Raw genomic sequence first — 19,383 nt, forward strand, 5'->3', positions numbered from 1 at the left:
GACACTCCCCCGCCGCGGGCGCCGCCCGGCCGGGGCTCGGGGCCGCAGCCGCGCTGGGCCTCTCGGCTGCGGCTCCGCCCGCTCCTCCGGGCCGGCGGGCCTGGACGCCGAGGCCCCTCCGCGCCCGCCCCTCCCGGCGCCGCCGTTAAATCCCCCCGAGGCGGCGGCCTCCGCCTGCCCCCGCACGTAACCGAGGCCGAGCGACGCGCAGTGCCCGAGCCTAGGGTACCTGCGTGTGGCCGAAAGAATTGGGTGGATATGGATGAGCCGCCGGGGGACGCCGGGCGCCGTGGAGCGGAATGGCGAGGACCTGATCGCGGTGGCTGCTGTTCAGGTGCTGGGAGCTTACGCGCAGCACCTCTATTTTCTTGCTTTTACAGCTTTGCTGCGCGGTGGAGTCATGGCAGTGCCTTTTGTGGAAGACTGGGACTTGGTGCAGACCCTGGGAGAAGGGGCCTATGGAGAGTGAGTTTGAGTCTGCATTTTTACCTGGCCAACATGCTTTAGAGTTTTCTACTTTGGGGGCGTTGTGTATTTTATACCGTTAAGCATTAGAGAACAAATCTTTGCATTTTGGAGACCAAGACTTTCAGCAAGTGAAATTACACAATCTTTTTAAGGCTTAATATTTTTCTTCTTTATAAGGAACCGCAAGAGTTTTGTTGAAGTTGTTTCTCCAACCAGCTACACAGACTTGAGGTTTAAGCATAACGATTAAATGAGCCTGCTTGGTTCACATCTATATCACATCTATACTGGATCTTTAAAAAAATTTCTTCCAAGAACAGTTAACACTGATTTTCTTTGATTAATTTAACACTAACATAATGTCCACCAAGTTCTGGACACTTATCTAAGTGTTCTGCATGCAGCATTTTCACATAGCTTCCATTTAATCCTTATAGCAACCCTAAACACATACTGTCTTGTTTTATGGTCTTAGACAGACTTCTTATTGTGTACCTCTCTTTTTCTTATATAAGATGGCAGTAATTTTACCTAAGGTGCTCAGCATAGTTACTATAGACATATATAGCATAATGTTAATAAATGTTAGGTAATGCTACTAAAGTTATATGACTAGAACATGTATATATGTAATGTGACTTAGAATTGTTTTTATCCAAATTTAGTTTGTCAAGAATTTACTAAATGACTTATAATAATAACTTCTTTGGAGTATTAGCCATAGTATTCACATTTCAGAAAGAAGTAGAATCTGTTTGAGATTATGGCAGAAACCATTTTCTTGGTTTTCTTTGGTGGACAACCAAAGAAATGTAAACGTAAAATGGCTTTGGATGTGTCATGTTTAATCTTTGGAAGCTTTAAAATAGAATGCAAATGCCTAGAATGTTATAATTCTCTTTTTTCCTTTTTTAGAGTTCAACTTGCTGTGAATAGAATAACTGAAGAAGCAGTTGCAGTGAAGATTGTTGATATGAAGCGTGCCATAGACTGTCCAGAAAATATTAAGAAAGAGATCTGTATCAACAAAATGTTAAATCATGAGAATGTAGTGAAATTCTATGGTCACAGGAGAGAAGGCAATATCCAGTATTTGTTTCTGGAGTACTGTAGTGGGGGAGAACTTTTTGATAGAATAGGTATGGAAAAGATTTAAGATATTTATTCTGCTAAACAAGTTTCTAAGTTGTGTTTTTAATCTCAAATAGTCTATTTGGTTATTTTCTTTTCAGAGTTATTTACATTGCCTTCTCTTTTTTTTTTTTTTACAACTTGTGCTAATACATGAAAATATATAGAGTCAGTGAAAGGAAACTCTTAAGATTATTTCAGCGATTTTGTTCTGGATTGCTGTTTTATGGAGCTTAAGAATATAGTTTCATGGTGAAGCATAAATGCAATGTAGTGTTTGCCTGTACAGTTCTTTTTTTTTTTTTTGCAGTACTAGAAACAGGGCATTGTACCTCCAAGCTATACCCCCAGCCCTATTTTTTATTCTTTGTTTTGAAACAGTGTCTCACTGAGTTGCAAAGGGCCTCACTAAGTAGCTGGGTCTGTCAAGGAACCTTAATCCTCCTGTCTCAGCTTCCTAAATGCTGGGATTACAAATCATTACAAACCATTGCATACATTTATAGATCCAAAATAATGGCATGCTTTTTTTTTTTAATCTCCCCTCTATTTCCTTAAGTGAAATAATTGAGTTTTCTAGGATTGCTCTTATAATTAACATTTGCTACTTAAATGTTCTGTGAAGATTCAAATGGCTAATATTGTAGGACACTGAGAAATACATCCAATATGTTTTATGGCTAAATTTCATTATTATTATTATTATTTAAATATGGCTAGGTTTATTATTACATATATTTTTGGTACCCAGAATTGAACCCAGAGGCATTCTCTTTTGAGTTTTATGCTCATCTTTATTTTATTTATTTTTTGGCACTGGGCATTGAATCTAGGGACATTGTACCTCTGAGCTATACCCCCGGCCTTGTTTGTTTTTATTTTTTATTTATTTTTTTAAATATTTTTTGGTGGTATTAGGGTTCCTGGAAATCCTTCTACCTCCAGGATACACTCACTAGATTGATGAGTCTTATTACTTGCTGAGGCTGTCCTTGAGCCTGCAATACTTCTGTCTTAGCCTCCCAAATACTGGAATTACTAGCATGGGCCACTACACCCGGCTTATTTTTTATTTTTTTGAAACAGTGTCATTTAAGTTGCTTAAGGACTTGCTAAGTTGCTAAGGCTGGCTTTGAAACTGATCCTCCTGTCTCAGCCTCTCAAGTACTGAGATTACAGGCCACCATGCCCAGCTACTAAGTTTATTATTTAAAGCTGTTTTATTAGTAGTTAACACTGATTACTAATCTTCACTGTGAATTATAAAAGAGAGTTGAAGGTAAGAGAAATCATGAGTTAATGAGAGATATCAAAATATAAAGGGTAAAAGGTAAACCATTGGAGATTTTTTTTTTTTTTTGTGTGTGTGTGTGTGTATGTGTGTGGTACTGGGGATTGAACCTATGGGCATTCTATGAGCTGTATCAATAGCGCCATTTTATTTTTATTTTGAAACAGGGTCTTACTAGGTTGCTTAGATTCTCACTACTTGCTGAAGCTTTCTTTTAATCTATAATTCTCTTATCTTACCCCTCCAAATACTGGGATTACAGGCATATGTCACCATTGCTGGCTCAGATTTTTTTTTTTTTTTTTTTTTTTTTTTTGGTGGGGCTAGGGATGGAACCCAGGGGCATTTGACCTCCGAGCCACTCTCCCTGCCCTGTTTTTTTTCTTTTTTTTTTATTCTTTATTTTGGAACAGGGTCTCACTAAGTTGCAGAAGGCCTCACTAAGTAGCTGATATTGTCCACAAACCCCGATCCTCTGGTCTCAGCCTCTTTAATGCTGGGATTACAGCGTGCGCCACCACGCCCGGCATGGTTATATTTCTAAATAAAACTGTTTCCTAGCCAGGTCTATGCCTGTAATCCTAGTACTTAGGAGGTTGAAACAGGAGGATCCCTGGTTCAAGGATATCCTTAGCAATGAGGCCAGATTCTTAGCAATCTGGTGAGTTCAGAGTTAGAATATTCCTAGGTTCAATTCCCAATACCATAAAAGTCAAACAAGCAATGAAGTGAGTGTGTGAGGTGTTTTTTTTTTAAGCTTAAATCTGTTAAATATTTAGTGACATTGGCTTGGACTTGGCTAGACTTTAACATTGGCAGTTCTGTTTCAGAATTCTCCCCATGATATTAGTTTATTTTTGCTGTTTAATAACTATATTTGTTATTAGACTCCTGCTTGCTAGCCAGGTGTGGTGGCACACACTTGTAATCCCAGTACTTGAGAGGCTGAGACAGGAGGATCGTGAGTTCAAGACCAGCCTCAACAACTTAGTGAGACCCTGTTATAAAAAAATAAAATTGAGCTGAGGATGTAGCTCAGAGGTAGAATGCCCCTGGGTTCATTCCTCAATAACACACACACACACACACACACACACACACACACACACACAAAGATTCTGCTTGCTAAAGTACAGTCACATATCTGAATTCAAATTAAATAGCCATGGTTGATGTCTGATTATATTTATGCAATAAACTGTCTTTCATAATTAATTTTTACAGAGCCAGATATAGGCATGCCCGAACAAGATGCTCAGAGATTCTTCCATCAACTCATGGCAGGGGTGGTAGGTGAAATTGTTTCTTCCTTTTACTTAAAATTAGTATGGAAGCCGGGCGTGGTGGCGCACGCTTGTAATCCCAGCATTCGGGAAGCTGAGACTGGAGGATCGCGGTTTGCGGACAGCTTCAGCTACTTAGTGAGGCCCTCTGCAACTCAGTGAGACCCGGTTTCAAAATAAAGAAAAAAAAGATAGGGCAGGGGGTGTGGCTTGGAGGTCGAATGCCCCTGTGTTTCATCCCCAGACCCGCAAAAAAAAAAAAAAAAAATTAGTATGGATAAATTGGAAATGTAGAGTGCACCTTTACATAATCTCAGTACTTAGGAGTACAGGAGGATTGCAGGTTGGAAGCCAGCCTCAACAATTTAGACCATTTCAAAGTAAAAATAATAAAATAGGGTTGGGGTGGAGCTTAGAGTTAGAATACCCCTGGGTTAAATCCGCAGTACTATGGAAAAAGAGATAAGAGAATTTCAGGCTTGAAGCCAGTAATTTAGCTAGATCCTGTTTCAAAATAAAATAGGCCTGGGGGGAGTAGCTCAGAAGTAAAATACCCCTGCGGTCAGTTTCTAGTACACACGCGCATGTATACACATATACACACGTATGAATAAAGTAAACTGGCTGCCAAATTCTCCTTTTCCTTAGGTTTATCTGCACGGTATTGGAATAACTCACAGGGATATTAAGCCAGAAAATCTTCTCTTGGATGAAAGGGGTAAGTTTAGCATTTTGTTACTACTAATTTTAAGATAGCATATAAGGCAGGATCAGTGTTTTCACATTACTGAAACCTCAGGACAAAAAAATATAAGAAGTCAGGGAAATTTGAGGTACTCAATATATTTGGACTTCACAGTCTTTCATTGGTATAGATATGGATGAGCTATAGAAATCGTACATAGATCAAGGGTAGCACGCTAGGTGAATAAACATAAAGGATAATTTAAAACAATTTCTTTATTATCAATATAGATAAGTTTCTTTTGGAATACCCTAGACCCTAGCTATGACCAGTTCACCTCTTTTTTTATCTATGGCTTATATAGCAAGAAGTTTACTTTCATGTTATGAATATTAAAGCTAAGAGATATGGATAATGAAAATGAATTAGAGTTAGGACTGAAAAAGATGACAAACATCAGCTGTATGAGGCAGTGGGCTTTTCTCTTTTGTTTAGTGCTGTGTACCTAGCTTTGGAGTAGTACTTGTCTACTGGATATATGAATTTAGTAGACCAGAGAGGTGGGTCAAATCTAACAAATTATTTTCTAATAAGAACAAATCCACAGTGTAGTATATATATTGAAAAACTAACCAAGTACAGTTGAGTGGCTGGTTCTTGGCAGTAATACAGGTTTAAAAAGACATTTCCTAATTTGGTCATGAAATCTAAGAAAACTAAGGAGATACTGTTCAGAACCAGGAAGGTCGCAGTCCAGCATTACACTGGAAGTGGGTTTCCTGGGGCCACAGTGTAACAGGCATGTAGATAGATGTTTAGCTCGTTATGTTTTTACATATTTTTTTCTTGCCAACTGGGTTTGTTTGCTGCTGAGAAAGCTGTGCCTAGTGTTTTACCAATGTCTCCTTCCTGGCCTCTACCTGATGACGGCTTTGCTCTGCTTTCAGCTCAAGTTAGCTGTGTTCTTTCCCAAGAGGGCAGCCCCTTTTGACTCTAGCATCTTTATTTGTTTGTGGATAATAATTATCTTAAGTTTATAGAAAAAATGGGGCCTAGCCAGGCGTGGGGGCGCATGCTTGTAATTCCCGCACTTGGGAGACAGAAACAGGAGGATTGAGCTGGTTCGAAATCAGCCGCGCGGGCTTAAGAGACCCTGTTTCCAAATAAAAAGTATAAAATAGGTCCTGGAGTGTAGCCCGGAGGTAGAAGGGCTTCCAGGAACCCCAGCACCACCAAAAAAAATGAGACCTTTTTCAAGTTTTAGCATAATGATGGTGTCTTAGATTTTTTTTTATTAAAAAATCCTTCGTTTTGATCATTTTAAGGTAGAGAAAGGGGCTACAAACTTTAATACCAGTGATATTTCCAATAAAACTTAGTTCCCATGTCTATTTATAACTCCTTTTTATCCAGCGACATCCTTTTTTCTTTTGTTTTTAGATAACCTCAAAATCTCTGACTTTGGCTTGGCCACCGTGTTTCGGCATAATAATCGTGAGCGTTTATTGAACAAGATGTGTGGTACCTTACCTTATGTTGCTCCAGAACTTCTTAAGAGAAGAGAATTTCATGCAGAACCAGTTGATGTTTGGTCCTGTGGAATAGTACTTACTGCAATGTTGGCTGGAGGTAAGAGCTATTCAGTTATGATCATACATCCATCCTAAGAAATTTCAGATTTGTGCTGCAAAATAAATGAAGTAAAGCAAGGAGATTCATATTTACATAATAGTGCTTGCTTGTTTGTTTTTTTCCATGATGCTGGAGATTGAACCCAGGGGCATTTTGCCACTGAGCTACAGCCTAGCCAGCCCCCCCCCCCTTTTTTTTTTTTTTGGTGGTACTGGGGGTGGAACCCAGAGGCTTTCTACCTCCGGGCTATACTCCCAGACCTTTTTTATATTTTATTTGGAAACAGGGTCTCACTAAGTTGCTGAGAGCCTCACTAAGTAGCCGAGGCTGGCTTCGAACCCGTGCAATCCTCCTGTCTCTCTCAGCCTCCCAAGCGCGGGGATTACAAGCGTGCGCCACCATGCCCGGCTCAGCCCAGCCTCTTTTAAAAATTTGTTATTTTGAGACATTCTCACTAAATTGCAGGGATTGGCCTTCCACTTGTGATTCTCCTGTTGCAGCCTCTCCAGTAGCTGGGATTACCAGCAAGTACCACTACACTGGGCTTCATGAAAATACTTTTCCAAAGAGCAGAGCAAGAAGTAGTTTATCTATCACAAGGGCCTCTAAAGCTTCTATGAAACTTAGATTCTTAGTATGAGAAACATTGAATACATTTGGAGGAATCTTAATAGATTTGTATTGATTATTTTTTCTCAAATCATTATGGTATAATTATATTAGAAAACTGTGACTTGTTTCATTTTTAGAATTGCCATGGGACCAGCCCAGTGACAGTTGTCAGGAATATTCTGATTGGAAAGAAAAAAAAACATTCCTCAACCCTTGGAAAAAAATTGATTCTGCTCCTCTAGGTAACTGGGTTATCTTGATTGAAAGTACTGATTTCTTGACTAATGAAGGCTTGTGCTTTTTGAATTTTTATTTTTTTTAATTTTTAAATAATTGCATAAGTCACCCATGACCCTTGTCGATAAATTTAAAAATATAGATAAAAATGAAAAAATAATGCCATATCATAAGACTTAAATGACAGTTTTATATTTTTACTTTAAATATAATACTAATGAAGTTGCCTACTCTTTATGCATTTATTTGCTTTTTGTTAGTTTTGCTTAGTTTTGACAGATTTATATTATTACTCTTAACCTTTGAGGGCTTTTTAAAAAACATATTAATGTCATCTTACCTTTGTGATCTCCAATTTTAGGGATTGAACTCATAGGCACTCTACAACTGAGCTACATTCCCCAGCCTTTTTTAGCTTTTATTTTGAGACAGGGTCTTGCTATGCTACCCAGGCTAGTCTCTAACTTGTAGATACTTTTGCCTCAGCCTCCTGTGTAGCTGGGATTACAGGTGTAGGCCACAATACCTAGCCTTGACTTTTGCATTTGTTAAAAGTAGTTTCTACGTAGACATTTGTCATGAATTTTACTTTTGTTTTATATTTTGATGTATAAGAGTTTTATCTTTTTCTAATCTATAATATAGTCATTTATGGTTTCTCACTACATTGTCATGTTTGGAAAGGTCTTTACTGTCACTAAAACTATTCCCTATGTTTTCATCTAGTATTTTTATGGCTTCATTTTTACATTTGAAATGTTTGGTTTACTAGACAATAATTTTGGTGTTGGGAGATGTATGAATTCTTTGTCAAGATAATTAAGATACCTGAGGATGGTGATTGGTTTCATTACTATCTCTTAAAAAGTTATTGATAAGTAAACTTTTTAAAATGTATCAATGAAGGAAGAATGTGAGAATAAACATGTTAGAGCAGAGAAACATAGTATTAAAAATGGATAAAACTTTTTGTATCTTTTTGTTCATGTAACATGGGGACAGTTTTTTTACCTGGCTCTTGTTCTATTTATTTGCAAACAATTGATAATTAGATCTGAGAAGAATATTACAAAGTATAGATAGCAGCAAAGAAAAACTGCATAAAATTAAAGCAATGATTTAGTAGCTTTATTCTTTTCCTTCTCATAAGTGATATTTAGAGAGAGGAGGTCAGAAGAAAATGTGTCTTACCACAAACCATAGGCTTTTCTAATCTGTGTGACTTTTTTGTAAATGTTGTCTTAATGTTTTGTTTTCAGCCCTGCTGCATAAAATCCTAGTTGAGAATCCAACAACCAGAATTACCATCCCGGACATCAAAAAAGATAGATGGTACAATAAGCCACTCAAGAAAGGTAATATTCTTAAAATGCATTTTTCTTTGTGAAAGAATAGAAAGTCAGTAACACAAGTCAGCAATACAAGATAGCTGTGTTCTCTGTCGTCATGGAGATTATAAGAACAAACAGAAAGGAATTTTGTTCTTTAATAACTGCAGAGGGAGCCAAGCGTGGTGGTGCACACCTGTAATTCCAGTACTTGGGAGGCTTAGACTGGAAAGTTTGAAGCCAGCCTCAACAATTTAACAAGGCTTTCAGCAACTTAGGCTTTCCAAATAGAAAAATAAAATAAGGCTGGAGGTATAGGTCAAAGATAGAATGCTGCTGGGTTCAATCTTCAGCACCACAAAAAAAAAAAAGAAAGAAACTGCAAAGGGAAAGTCAGCATACTATAGCTAAGTGTTTAAACAAGTCTTAAGAAAGAGTGAAGACTATTTTTTCCTCAAGAAACAATATGAAATCTGTCATTTGAAGATTAAATGGGAGCTAGCCAGGATTCTTAGCAATGGGAGCAGTGTTTGGAAAGTCAGTTTGACACAGGATCAGTATGTCTGTTTTGTTCGTTGTATCACAAGTGGTTAGGTTTGCGATGATGCTGGAGAGGCACGTTGCAGCCACATTATAAGGAGGAGGCCATACTGAGTATTTTGGGCTATAGCATAAGACCGCTACAAAAATTTTAGAGGAGACTTTAGCCAAGAAAATGACAAGGTCATATGTTTGTTTTAAAAGTTATTTCTGGCTTTTGTTTTTTTTATTTTTTTAAATATTTTATTATTTTTTGTGGTCCTTGGGGTGGAACCCAGGGACCTTCAACCTCTGAGCTATACCTCCAGACCTGTTTTATATTTTATTTGGAAACAGGGTCTCACTAAGTTGATGAGAACCTCACTGTGCTGCTGAGATCCTCACTAAGCTGCTGAGGCTGGCTTTGAACTTGCAATCCTCCTGTCTTAGCCTCCCAAGTATTGGGATTACAAGCGTGCACCATCATGCCCGGCTTTTTTTTTTTTTTAATTGTTTTTGATAGCTAGGAGGTTATAGTATTGGCTTAGATGTGAGAAGATGGTAGTTTGGAGTTGGTTAGTTACAATGGGATAAGAGAAAAGAGATGGACTCCAAAGAAACTTAAGGACTTGAAATAAGATATGGAAAATGAAGGGGAATGAAGAATCAAGGGTGGCTTTTCCCTGCATTCATTTATTTATTTATTTATTTATTTATTTATTTATTTATTTATTTATTTATTTATTTATTGCAGTACTGAGGAATGGAACCCTGGGGCATTTCACCTCCAAGCTACACCCAAGCTACACCCCCAGCCCTATTTTTTATTTTGAAACAAGGTCTCACTGAGTTGTAGAGGACCTCACTAAGTAGCTGAGTCTGGCTGCAAACCTGCGATCCTTCTGTCTCAGCCTTCCAAATGCTGGGATTACAAGCGTGCGCCACCACACCTGGCACTCTTCCCTGCCTTTAAAAATTCTAGATTCTGGCTATGTGTGGTGGCACACGCTTATAAACCCAGTACTTGGGAAGCTGAGACAGGAAGATCGCAAATAGACTCACTAACCTAGTGAGATCCTGTTTCAAAATAAAAATCAAATAGGGCTGGGGGTGTATCTCAGAGGTAAAATGCCCCTGGGTTCAATTACCAGTGCCACAAATATAAATGAATAAATAAGTAAATAAATATTCTGTACCCTTCAGGCATGGTCATGCATGCCTGTAATCCTAGTACTTGGTAAGCTGAGAAGGGAGGATCACAGGTTTATGGCCAGCCTCCACAATTTAGTGAGGCCCTCCACAATTTAGTGAAACCGTTTCACAGTAAAAAATAAAATAGGGCTGAGGGATAGAATGCCCTGGGGTTCAATCCCCCCGCCACACACACACACGTTACTTCTTCCATTGCTGCTATGTCAGTCCAAACCACCATGGTACCTTACCAGAATGTTCCAACCAAAAAGTAAGTTAAATTAGTATAGGTACATTTTTACCTCATTGATTTGGAATGATGATTTTCTGTTGCTGGAAATGACCATCCCTATGGAATTTCTAAATATGTCCCGTTCTCTCACCTTTTTTGAGTATTGACTTCATTGTCATTTTTTCAGTAAGTCTTTGCTGAACATTCAGAAAAACTTCAAAACTGTGCACTTTTTGCATTATTTTCCTGTATTGCATTCAACACCATTTAATTTATTGAGGTTTAACTTTACTTGAACGTATTTTTACTTTGTCTCTCAGTAGAATGCCAGACTTAAGCCTCTTATTTCGTCAATTTTATTTACTGCCAAATACCTAAAATCTAGAACAATGCCTGGCACTTAGTAGACTTAATAAATGAGTAAGTTACCAAATAAAAGGTGTGGCTAACTTAAGCATGTTTAAATGGTTTGGGGGACAGATCCAGTAGAGGGAGAGGCTGAAAGTCTTAAGAGAAAAATATTAAGTAATAGCATTGAGATAGAGGGATGGACATTCCATGGGAGGAGGCAAAGGAGGAAAAGACTGGTAAGAATTAAATTTGCAAATTCAGTAGTGACATGTTGAGGCAGTTCCTAATGGCTTTCTTTTCTCTCTAAATGGGAGATGATATCATATGCTCAGTGATGAGGGTGTAGAGGATGGTCTTGGGGATTTTAGAGGAGTGTAGAAGTTCTGAAATAATCCTTCTGTAGCAAGAGAGATGAAACTGAGTAGAGAAAAATACAGGATTGGATTGACTATCAGTGTTGAGGGTCAGGCTGAGGATTGTAGCCATGCATTGGTAGTACTATACTTTTCTGTATAATGATCATAGTATTTTGGATAGAACAGATTCAAGGTGTTTATTGCCATTATCATAATTTTCTTTCTTTTTTTGTGGTACCATGGATTGAATCCAGGGGCATTCTACCTCTGAGCTATACCCCTAGCCCTGTTTTATTTATTTATTTAATTAATTAATTAATTTATTTATTTATTTATTTATGGGTCTCGGGGTGGAACCCAGGGGCATTCGATCTCCAAGCTACACCCCCTGACCTATTTTTTATTCTTTACTTTGAGACTGGGTCTCACTAAGTTGCGGAGGGCCTCACTAAGTAGCTGTCCGAGATCCTCCAGTCTCAGCCTCCCGAATGCTGGGATTAAAAGCGTGCGCCACCACGCCCGGCTTCCCCTAGCCCTATTTTTTTTTTTTTAATTCTTTATTTTGAAACAGGGTCTCACCAAGTTGCACAGGGCCTCACAAGTTGCTGAGGCTACCCAAGAACCTGTAAGCCTCCTGTCTCAGTCTCCCAAATACTAGGATTACAAGCATCCACCACCACCCCTGGCTATTATTTTTATTTCAAAAAGTTCTAGTTCTTTAGCTGTATGTCTAGGTCTTATAGAATATTATTGTGTTAGTCATATAAGATACCACTGAAATTATGTCCTTAGCATATACTCCACACTTAGAATGTACTTCTAAGTCACAATTTGTAAAGAACATAACTTATAAGTCACAATTTGTAAAGAATTTAAGTTTATAACTTGACCGTATTTTTTGTAAAATCATGTAGAAAGAACCAGTATTTGTATTATGAATACTCCTCTCAATAAATGAGTTTAGGTGTAGTTTTACTTACTTAAATTGCCATTTAGGTTCATTAAAAAGTAACTGCATGGAAGACTTGAAAGTATTTGTATTTTGTTTTCCTTTTTAGGGGCGAAGAGGCCTCGTGTCACTTCAGGTGGTGTTTCAGAGTCTCCTGGTGGGTTCTCTAAGCATATTCACTCCAATTTGGACTTCAGTCCAGTAAACGGTACTTCTAGGTAAGACTGATAAAGTCATTATTAAATATAGTATTCCTCATGAAGAATAATGCATGTCTATTTTTATTATTGCTAAACATAATTTTATCAGTGTGATAAAAGAAAGACCTATTGGGTTTTATTTAAAGACATAGTTTTGGCCTTGTGCAGTATACCTGTAGTTCTTATTACCTGAGAGTCTGAGAAAGGAGGATTATGAGTTTGAGGCCTTAGCAACATGGCAGCACCTTGTGTCAAATAACAAAATGAATAATTACAAAAGAATTTTTTTTTTTTTTTTTTTTTTTTTTTGTGGTACCTGGAAGCCCTTCTACTTCTGAGGTACACTCCCAGACCTATTTTATATTTTCTATTTGGAAACAGGGCCAGCGCGACTGGCTTCGAACCTGCGCGATCCTCCTGTCTCCGCCTCCCAAACGCGGGGATTACAAGTGTGCGCCACCACGCCCAGCTACAAAAGAATTTTTTAAGCCGGGTGTGGTGGCGCACACTTGTAATCCCCGCGCTTGGGAGGCTGACACAGGAGGAGCACGGTTCACAGACAGCCTTAGCTACTTAGTGAGGCTCTTTGCAACTCAGTGACACCCTGTTTAAAAATAAATAATAAAAATGGGCCTGAGGGTGTAGCTCAAAGGTAGACTGCCCATGGGTTCCATCCCTAGTACCGCAAAAAAAATTTTTTTAAGTTAAATATCTTATTATGTTTTACTTTTTTGGTACTAGGAATTGAACCAGAGACATTCTACCTTTGAGCTACACCCTCAACACGGTTTTATTTCTTATTTGGAAACAGGGTCTCCTTAGGTTGATAAGTCTCAGTACTGGCTGAGGCTATCTTTGAACCTGTGATCCTCCTGTCTCAACATCACAAATACTAGGATTACAGGTTTGCACCACTACACCTGGCTAAAATTAAGTGGTTTTTTTTTTTTTTTTTTTTTTTTTTTTTTTTTGGTTTTTGGTTGGTTTGTTTGTTTTTGTGGTACCAGGGATGGAACCAAGGGGGCATGTATCTCCAAGCTACACCCCTAGCCCTATTTTTTTTAGTCTTTTTGTTTTTTGAAACAAGGTCTCACTGAGTTACATGGGCCTTACTATGTAGCTGAGGTTGTGAGGAACCGGGATCCTCCAGTCTCTGCCTCCCGAATGCTGGGATTACAAGCGTGCGCAACCATGCCCAGCTCTAAAGTTAAATATTTTTAAAAAGAGCCGGGCATGGTGGCGCACGCTTGTAATCCCCGCACTTGGGAGGCTGAGACAGGAGGATTACACTGGTTCAAAGCCAGCCTCAGCTATTTAGTGAGGCACTTGGCAACTTAGTGAGACCCTGTTTCCAAATAAAATATAAAATAGGTCTGGGAGTATAGCCCGGAGGTAGAAGGTCTCTGGGTTCTACCCCCAGTACCACCAAAAAAATAAAAAACAATAAAATAATAAATATTTTTAAAAAGAAAATAATTAAAGGCACATTTTTCCCTTTATTTTTAATCTCAGTGAAGAAAATGTGAAGTACTCCAGTTCCCAGCCAGAGCCACGGACAGGTCTTTCCTTATGGGACACTAGTCCCTCATATATTGATAAACTGGTACAAGGAATCAGTTTCTCCCAACCCACATGTCCTGAACATATGCTTCTCAATAGTCAGTTACTTGGAACCCCAGGATCCTCACAGGTAAGGGAATTTGTTTTTTCAAATAAATAATGGTTGCTCTTTTTTTTCAATGTGGAACTCTCTTTTAGGTGTATAATAGTAATATTTTTTATTTGTGTGTATTTTTTGGACAAGGAAAAATCAAAGGAGGTTTTCATGAGAAAGAATTCTAAGTCACAGAAAAGAATGTTCAGATTAAATAGCTATGATAATGACTGCATTTTATAATAGTGGATTTATTCAGCTTTCCTGTTTGGCATGCAGAACCCCTGGCAGCGCTTGGTTAAGAGAATGACACGATTCTTTACCAAATTGGATGCAGACAAATCTTATCAATGTCTAAAAGAGACTTGTGAGAAGTTGGGCTATCAGTGGAAGAAGAGTTGTATGAATCAGGTATGTTTCATTGGTTTTCATTACATCTTTATAAAAAATTAAGTATTTGAGTAAAAACTGTTATTTGGTATATTTAAAAATACAGAGTAATTAGTTTATTTTTAAAAAGAAACAACTGAAATTGAAGAAATTTAAAATATTTTCTATCTTAAATAATATTTCTTCAAAATATTCTCTAAGGTTATTAAAATATTAAGCATCTAGAGTCATTTAAAAAGTGTATGCTTAAATTGTAGAGAGTAACAATTGACTTTCCTCTATGAAAGAGGAATACATGAATAATCCCATACTTCTTCCCATCTGCCTTTATCTCACCCACCATTTTTTTGTTGTTTATATTATTATAGCAGAGATAATATTTACATTCTCATCTGTCTTTAAGCTTTTCAAGAAAAATGTTAAAGTCATGAGAGACAAATGGAGTTATTCTGTATTAAAGAGACCTAATAACTAAATGGCAGCCGGGCATGGTGGCGCACGCTGTGATCCCCGCGCTTGGGAGGCAGAGACAGGAGGATTGCGCAGGTTCAGAGCCAGCCTCGCTGGCGTAAGAGACCCTGTTTCCAAAAATAAAATAGGTCTGGGAGTGTAGCCCGGAGGTAGAAGGGCTTCCAGGAACCCCAGTATCACCAAAAAAAAAATAAATAAAAAATAAAAAATAACTAAATGGAATGCATGATCTTTCACTAGATCACAGGTTTATATATATATATATATATCATATAAATATATATAAATAAATATATTATATAAATATATATAAATAAATAAATTACTATAAATAAAAATATAAATAAACATAAATATATATATATATATACATATATATATATATTTAGGGATTAAATCCAGGGGCATTCTACATTAGAGCAACACCTCCAGCTCCCACCCTTTCATTTTGAAATAGGGTCCCACTAGGTTGTTGAGAGGCTCACTAAGTTGCTGAGGTTGGCTGCAAATCTTCTATCTCAGCCTCCCAAGTATTGGTATTACAGGCATGTTCTGCCACGCCTGGCTAGGTCATAGATTTTATTTTTTTGTTTTTGTTTGTTTGTTTTGTGATACTGGGCATTGTGGGCTGCACCCCCAGCCCTATTTTATTTTTTTATTCAAAACAGTCTCAAGCCAGGGGTGGTGGTGCACACTTGTAATACCAACATTCGGGAGGCTGAGACAAGAGGATAGCGGTTCGCAGACAGCCTCAGCTACTTAGTGAGGCCCTTTGCAACTCAGTGAGATCCTGTTTCAAAATAAATAGGGCAGGGGGTGTAGCTTGGAGGTAGACTGCCCCTGGGTTCCATCCCCAGTACCACAAACCAAACCAAACCAAAAAAACAGTCTCACTAAATTCCTGAGCCTCACCAAATCAATGAGGCTGGCCTTAAACCTCCTCAGTCTCCCAAGTGCTAGAATTACAAGTGTGCACCACTGTGGCCAGTTCTAGATCATAGATTTTAAAACAAAGCAAACAACTATGAAGGATGTTACTAGAACTATAGGGAAAACTAGAACATGAACCACATATTAATGTTTTTGTATCATTATCAAATAGTGTGGCAATAATATTATTTGTAGAATGTCCTTGTTTATAGCAGAACCATCTTAAGTAAAGTGGAAGTGATATATGTAACTTAGTTCAGAGCTTATGAAAAGGCAAACAACTATTCAAAGACAAGCACACATATCTAGGTAGCTAAGGCAAGTGAGGGGTATAAAGTTATGACGGCACACATGTTTTTGCAGTTTGGGCTGTGCTTAGCTGGGCAGAGCTGCCAATTTTGCTTAGACTTGTTCGCCCAACTCTAGTCACTGGATGGCTTTACTGTCAGTGTAAGACATGGTCACCTCCACGTCGGGGCCTGGGTGCTGGCTGTTGGCAAGGCTCTTCATGTCACTCATCTAGACTGAGTTTCTTTTCAGGCCGTAGGAATATTTTAGAAGGCTGACAGTGGACGTTTTAAGATCTCTTCGTCCTTCATTATCTTCTAATCGCTGCTCTTGCTTTTTAGCTACAAATCTAGCCTCTTCTTACATTTTTCTAATCTTGCTTTCTCTCTCATTGTATTTTTATTGTTTTGTTTCTTTTTCAATTGTATATTTTTGTAAAACACTGATTTATTTTGTTTTTGAAAGTTAAATAGATTCAGTCTCTATTTACAGGTTGGTTTAGGTTGGAGACACACACATAAACACACACATACACCCTATTGCGATGGAGACTTTGAGCATCTTCAAGACCACTTCTGCTGTGGAAGCACCCTAAAATTTTTATCTGAGAAGTATCATTGATCTGAGAAAATAGTTTTTATTTAGAGTATTTTCTACTCCTGCATATGACTTAGCCTTATTTTTTGTTTTGCCCTAGGTTACTGTATCAACAACTGATAGGAGAAACAATAAACTGATTTTTAAAGTGAATTTGGTAGAAATGGATGAGAAGATATTGGTTGACTTCCGGCTCTCTAAGGTATTTTTTATTTATTTCATTATAGTATTCTTTCTGTGTAAATATTTCTATATGAATTTTTTTAAAAGTGATGTGTTTATAATAGTTATTCCATTGTCAGCAGTTTCAGTTACCTGAGGACAACTGTGGTCTGGAAATATTAAATGTAAAGTTTTTGAAATGAACAGTTTTTAAGTTTGTTTTGTTTTGTGGTACTGGGGATGGAATCCAGAAGCCTTCTACCTCCAGGCTCCACCCCCAGACCTATTTTATTTTTTTTGTTTGGAAGCAAGAGTCTTGCTAAGTTGCTGGAGCCTCATTGAGTTGCTGAGGTTGGCTTCGATCCTGTGATCCTTCCATCTCAGCCTCTCAAATATTGGGATTACAGGCATGCACCACCACACCCAGCCGTAGGTTTAAATTGAGCACAGTTCTAAGAAGTATGATGAAATTTTACATTGTCCCATTCCATCCCATCTGGATGTGAATCATCCCTTTGTCCAGCATAAAAATCTTACAGATGAATTGTCTGTCTCCCACTTAGGAGATATTTTAGTTATCAGATTAACTGTCACAGTAGTACATTGTTTACATTCAAATAGTGTGTATTTTACTTACTAGTGGCCCCAAAGTGCAAAGACACTACCTTATATTGTGAAAGTTTTTCTGTTTGTTAGTTGCTAATTTCTTACCATGCCTAATTTACAAATTAAACTTTATCAGAGGCATGGATATATAGGTATATACATGTACATACAGTGTGGGCTTCTTTAGTATCCAGTTTCAAGCCTCAGCAGGAGGTCTTAGAATGTATCCCTTGTCAATTAAGAAGGAGTAGCTATTTAGCATTTGTAAATATATGGTAACTTGCTTTTTTGAAATTTCATATTATGAACTATTGTTTTTGATATTGTCTTTTCTCCCAAAACATGTTTGTTTTATTTTGTTTTGTTTTGTTTTGTTTGCGATACTGGGGACAGAACCCAGGGGCATTGCACCTCAGAGCTACACCCTGAGCCCTATTTCTTATTCTTTATTTTGAAACAGGGTCTCACTGAGTTGCAAAGGGCCTCACTAAGTAGCTGAGTCTGGCTGTGAACCGCAATCCTCCTGTGTCAGCCTCCCAAATGCTGGGGTTACAAGTGTGTACCACCACACCCGGCTTTTCAAAACATGTTTTTTTAAATAAGATTTTTTTTATTATAATATTTTTTATTTTTTTGTAGAAAATATAGATAAAAATACTCCCAAATTATGCTTGCCAGCAGTAATCACCCTTAATATTTTGAAACATTCTAATTGGTTTCTTATGGTTTGTTTTTATCAAAATTGTAACAATAACTGCTTGAACATTGTAGTTTTTATATACTTTTACTGGTGCTCAAACATTATAATTTAATTTGAACCTTTACTTGTTATAGTATTTCTTTGTTTGATATTCTTATATGTAGATTTCTCTACATCTTTCCGATTATTTCTATTTTTAAAGCTCCATAACTAAATCTGTCGGCTTCATTACCACACTATTGTGACAACTCTTTGGTGCTGTTATAAGGCTGTTTTTAGTTTACAAACCACTACTACCTGTGGAAAACTGTGGCTCAGAAATATTAACCCTTAAAACAAGACAGATTCCTTTTTTTCTGCTTTCTGAGCTCAAGGCGATGGAGGTCAGTGTTACATAGTTGTTTCCTCCACTAGAATATTTGGTCTTCATAAGCAGAATGTATCTAAACATGCTTGTTTCTGCTTCAGAAATTGACTTCATGGCTTCAGAAATTGACTTCATGGCATTATCTTTATTTTTCTGCATTATTTTTGTATATCATTCCTGATACAGGGTGATGGACTGGAGTTCAAGAGACACTTCCTGAAGATTAAAGGGAAGCTGAGTGATGTTGTGAGCAGCCAGAAGGTTTGGCTTCCTGCCACATGACTGATCCATTTTTGCTCTGGGGATTCCTGGTGAATATAGTGCTGCTATGTTGACATTATTCTTCCTAGAGAAGATGATTCTATTCTGCAAACTGCAAACAATAGTTTCTAGAAAGGTCTCTTCCCTTTTATCCAAACATCTTCTGATTCATTGTATGTTTTACATACACATATTACCTACATCTTAATTGTGAGTAATATTTTGGAGAAGGAATGGGTAGAATTCATTAGATGTTTCTTTAGCTGTGTTTAATATATGAATTTGAAATCAATCTGGTGGAAACCAAGTTTTGGAGTACATGAGGTTACCAGCTTTTATACCAACATATACCACTTTTTTACCAGAGCATTTTGTTTCATCTAAAAGTCCATATTTCTTCCATGTTGATCTAATTATAAGGGTGAATTAGCAAAAACTTAATCCTTGTGACTTTCAGATATAAAAGTAGATTAGTCTGTGAAGCTTGAGGCC

The 19,383-nt window shown here is 37.7% G+C and overlaps 1 protein-coding gene across 2 annotated transcripts; it reads left to right on the forward strand.

The window, feature by feature from the left end:
* Window positions 1–400: 400 nt before the first annotated feature.
* CHEK1 (checkpoint kinase 1) lies at window positions 401–18,934 on the forward strand (the record flags this gene model as incomplete). 2 transcript variants are annotated; one of them, XM_080718414.1, is made up of 12 exons in its annotated part: window positions 401–465; window positions 1,384–1,607; window positions 4,115–4,179; window positions 4,822–4,891; window positions 6,299–6,487; window positions 7,240–7,344; window positions 8,599–8,694; window positions 12,375–12,483; window positions 13,978–14,155; window positions 14,399–14,530; window positions 16,896–16,997; window positions 18,817–18,934. In XM_080718414.1, 12 exons carry the CDS (start codon window positions 401–403, stop codon window positions 18,910–18,912), a joined length of 1,431 nt encoding a protein of 476 aa, XP_080574540.1. The 2 variants fall into 2 exon arrangements, with proteins under 2 accessions (XP_080574540.1, XP_080574541.1); XM_080718415.1 differs by lacking the exon at window positions 16,896–16,997 and having other exon boundaries at window positions 18,817–18,912.
* Window positions 18,935–19,383: the final 449 nt, after the last annotated feature.

Source organism: Muscardinus avellanarius (genome assembly GCF_963383645.1).
Source record: "Muscardinus avellanarius genome assembly, chromosome: 1".
Taxonomy (NCBI): domain Eukaryota; kingdom Metazoa; phylum Chordata; class Mammalia; order Rodentia; family Gliridae; genus Muscardinus; species Muscardinus avellanarius.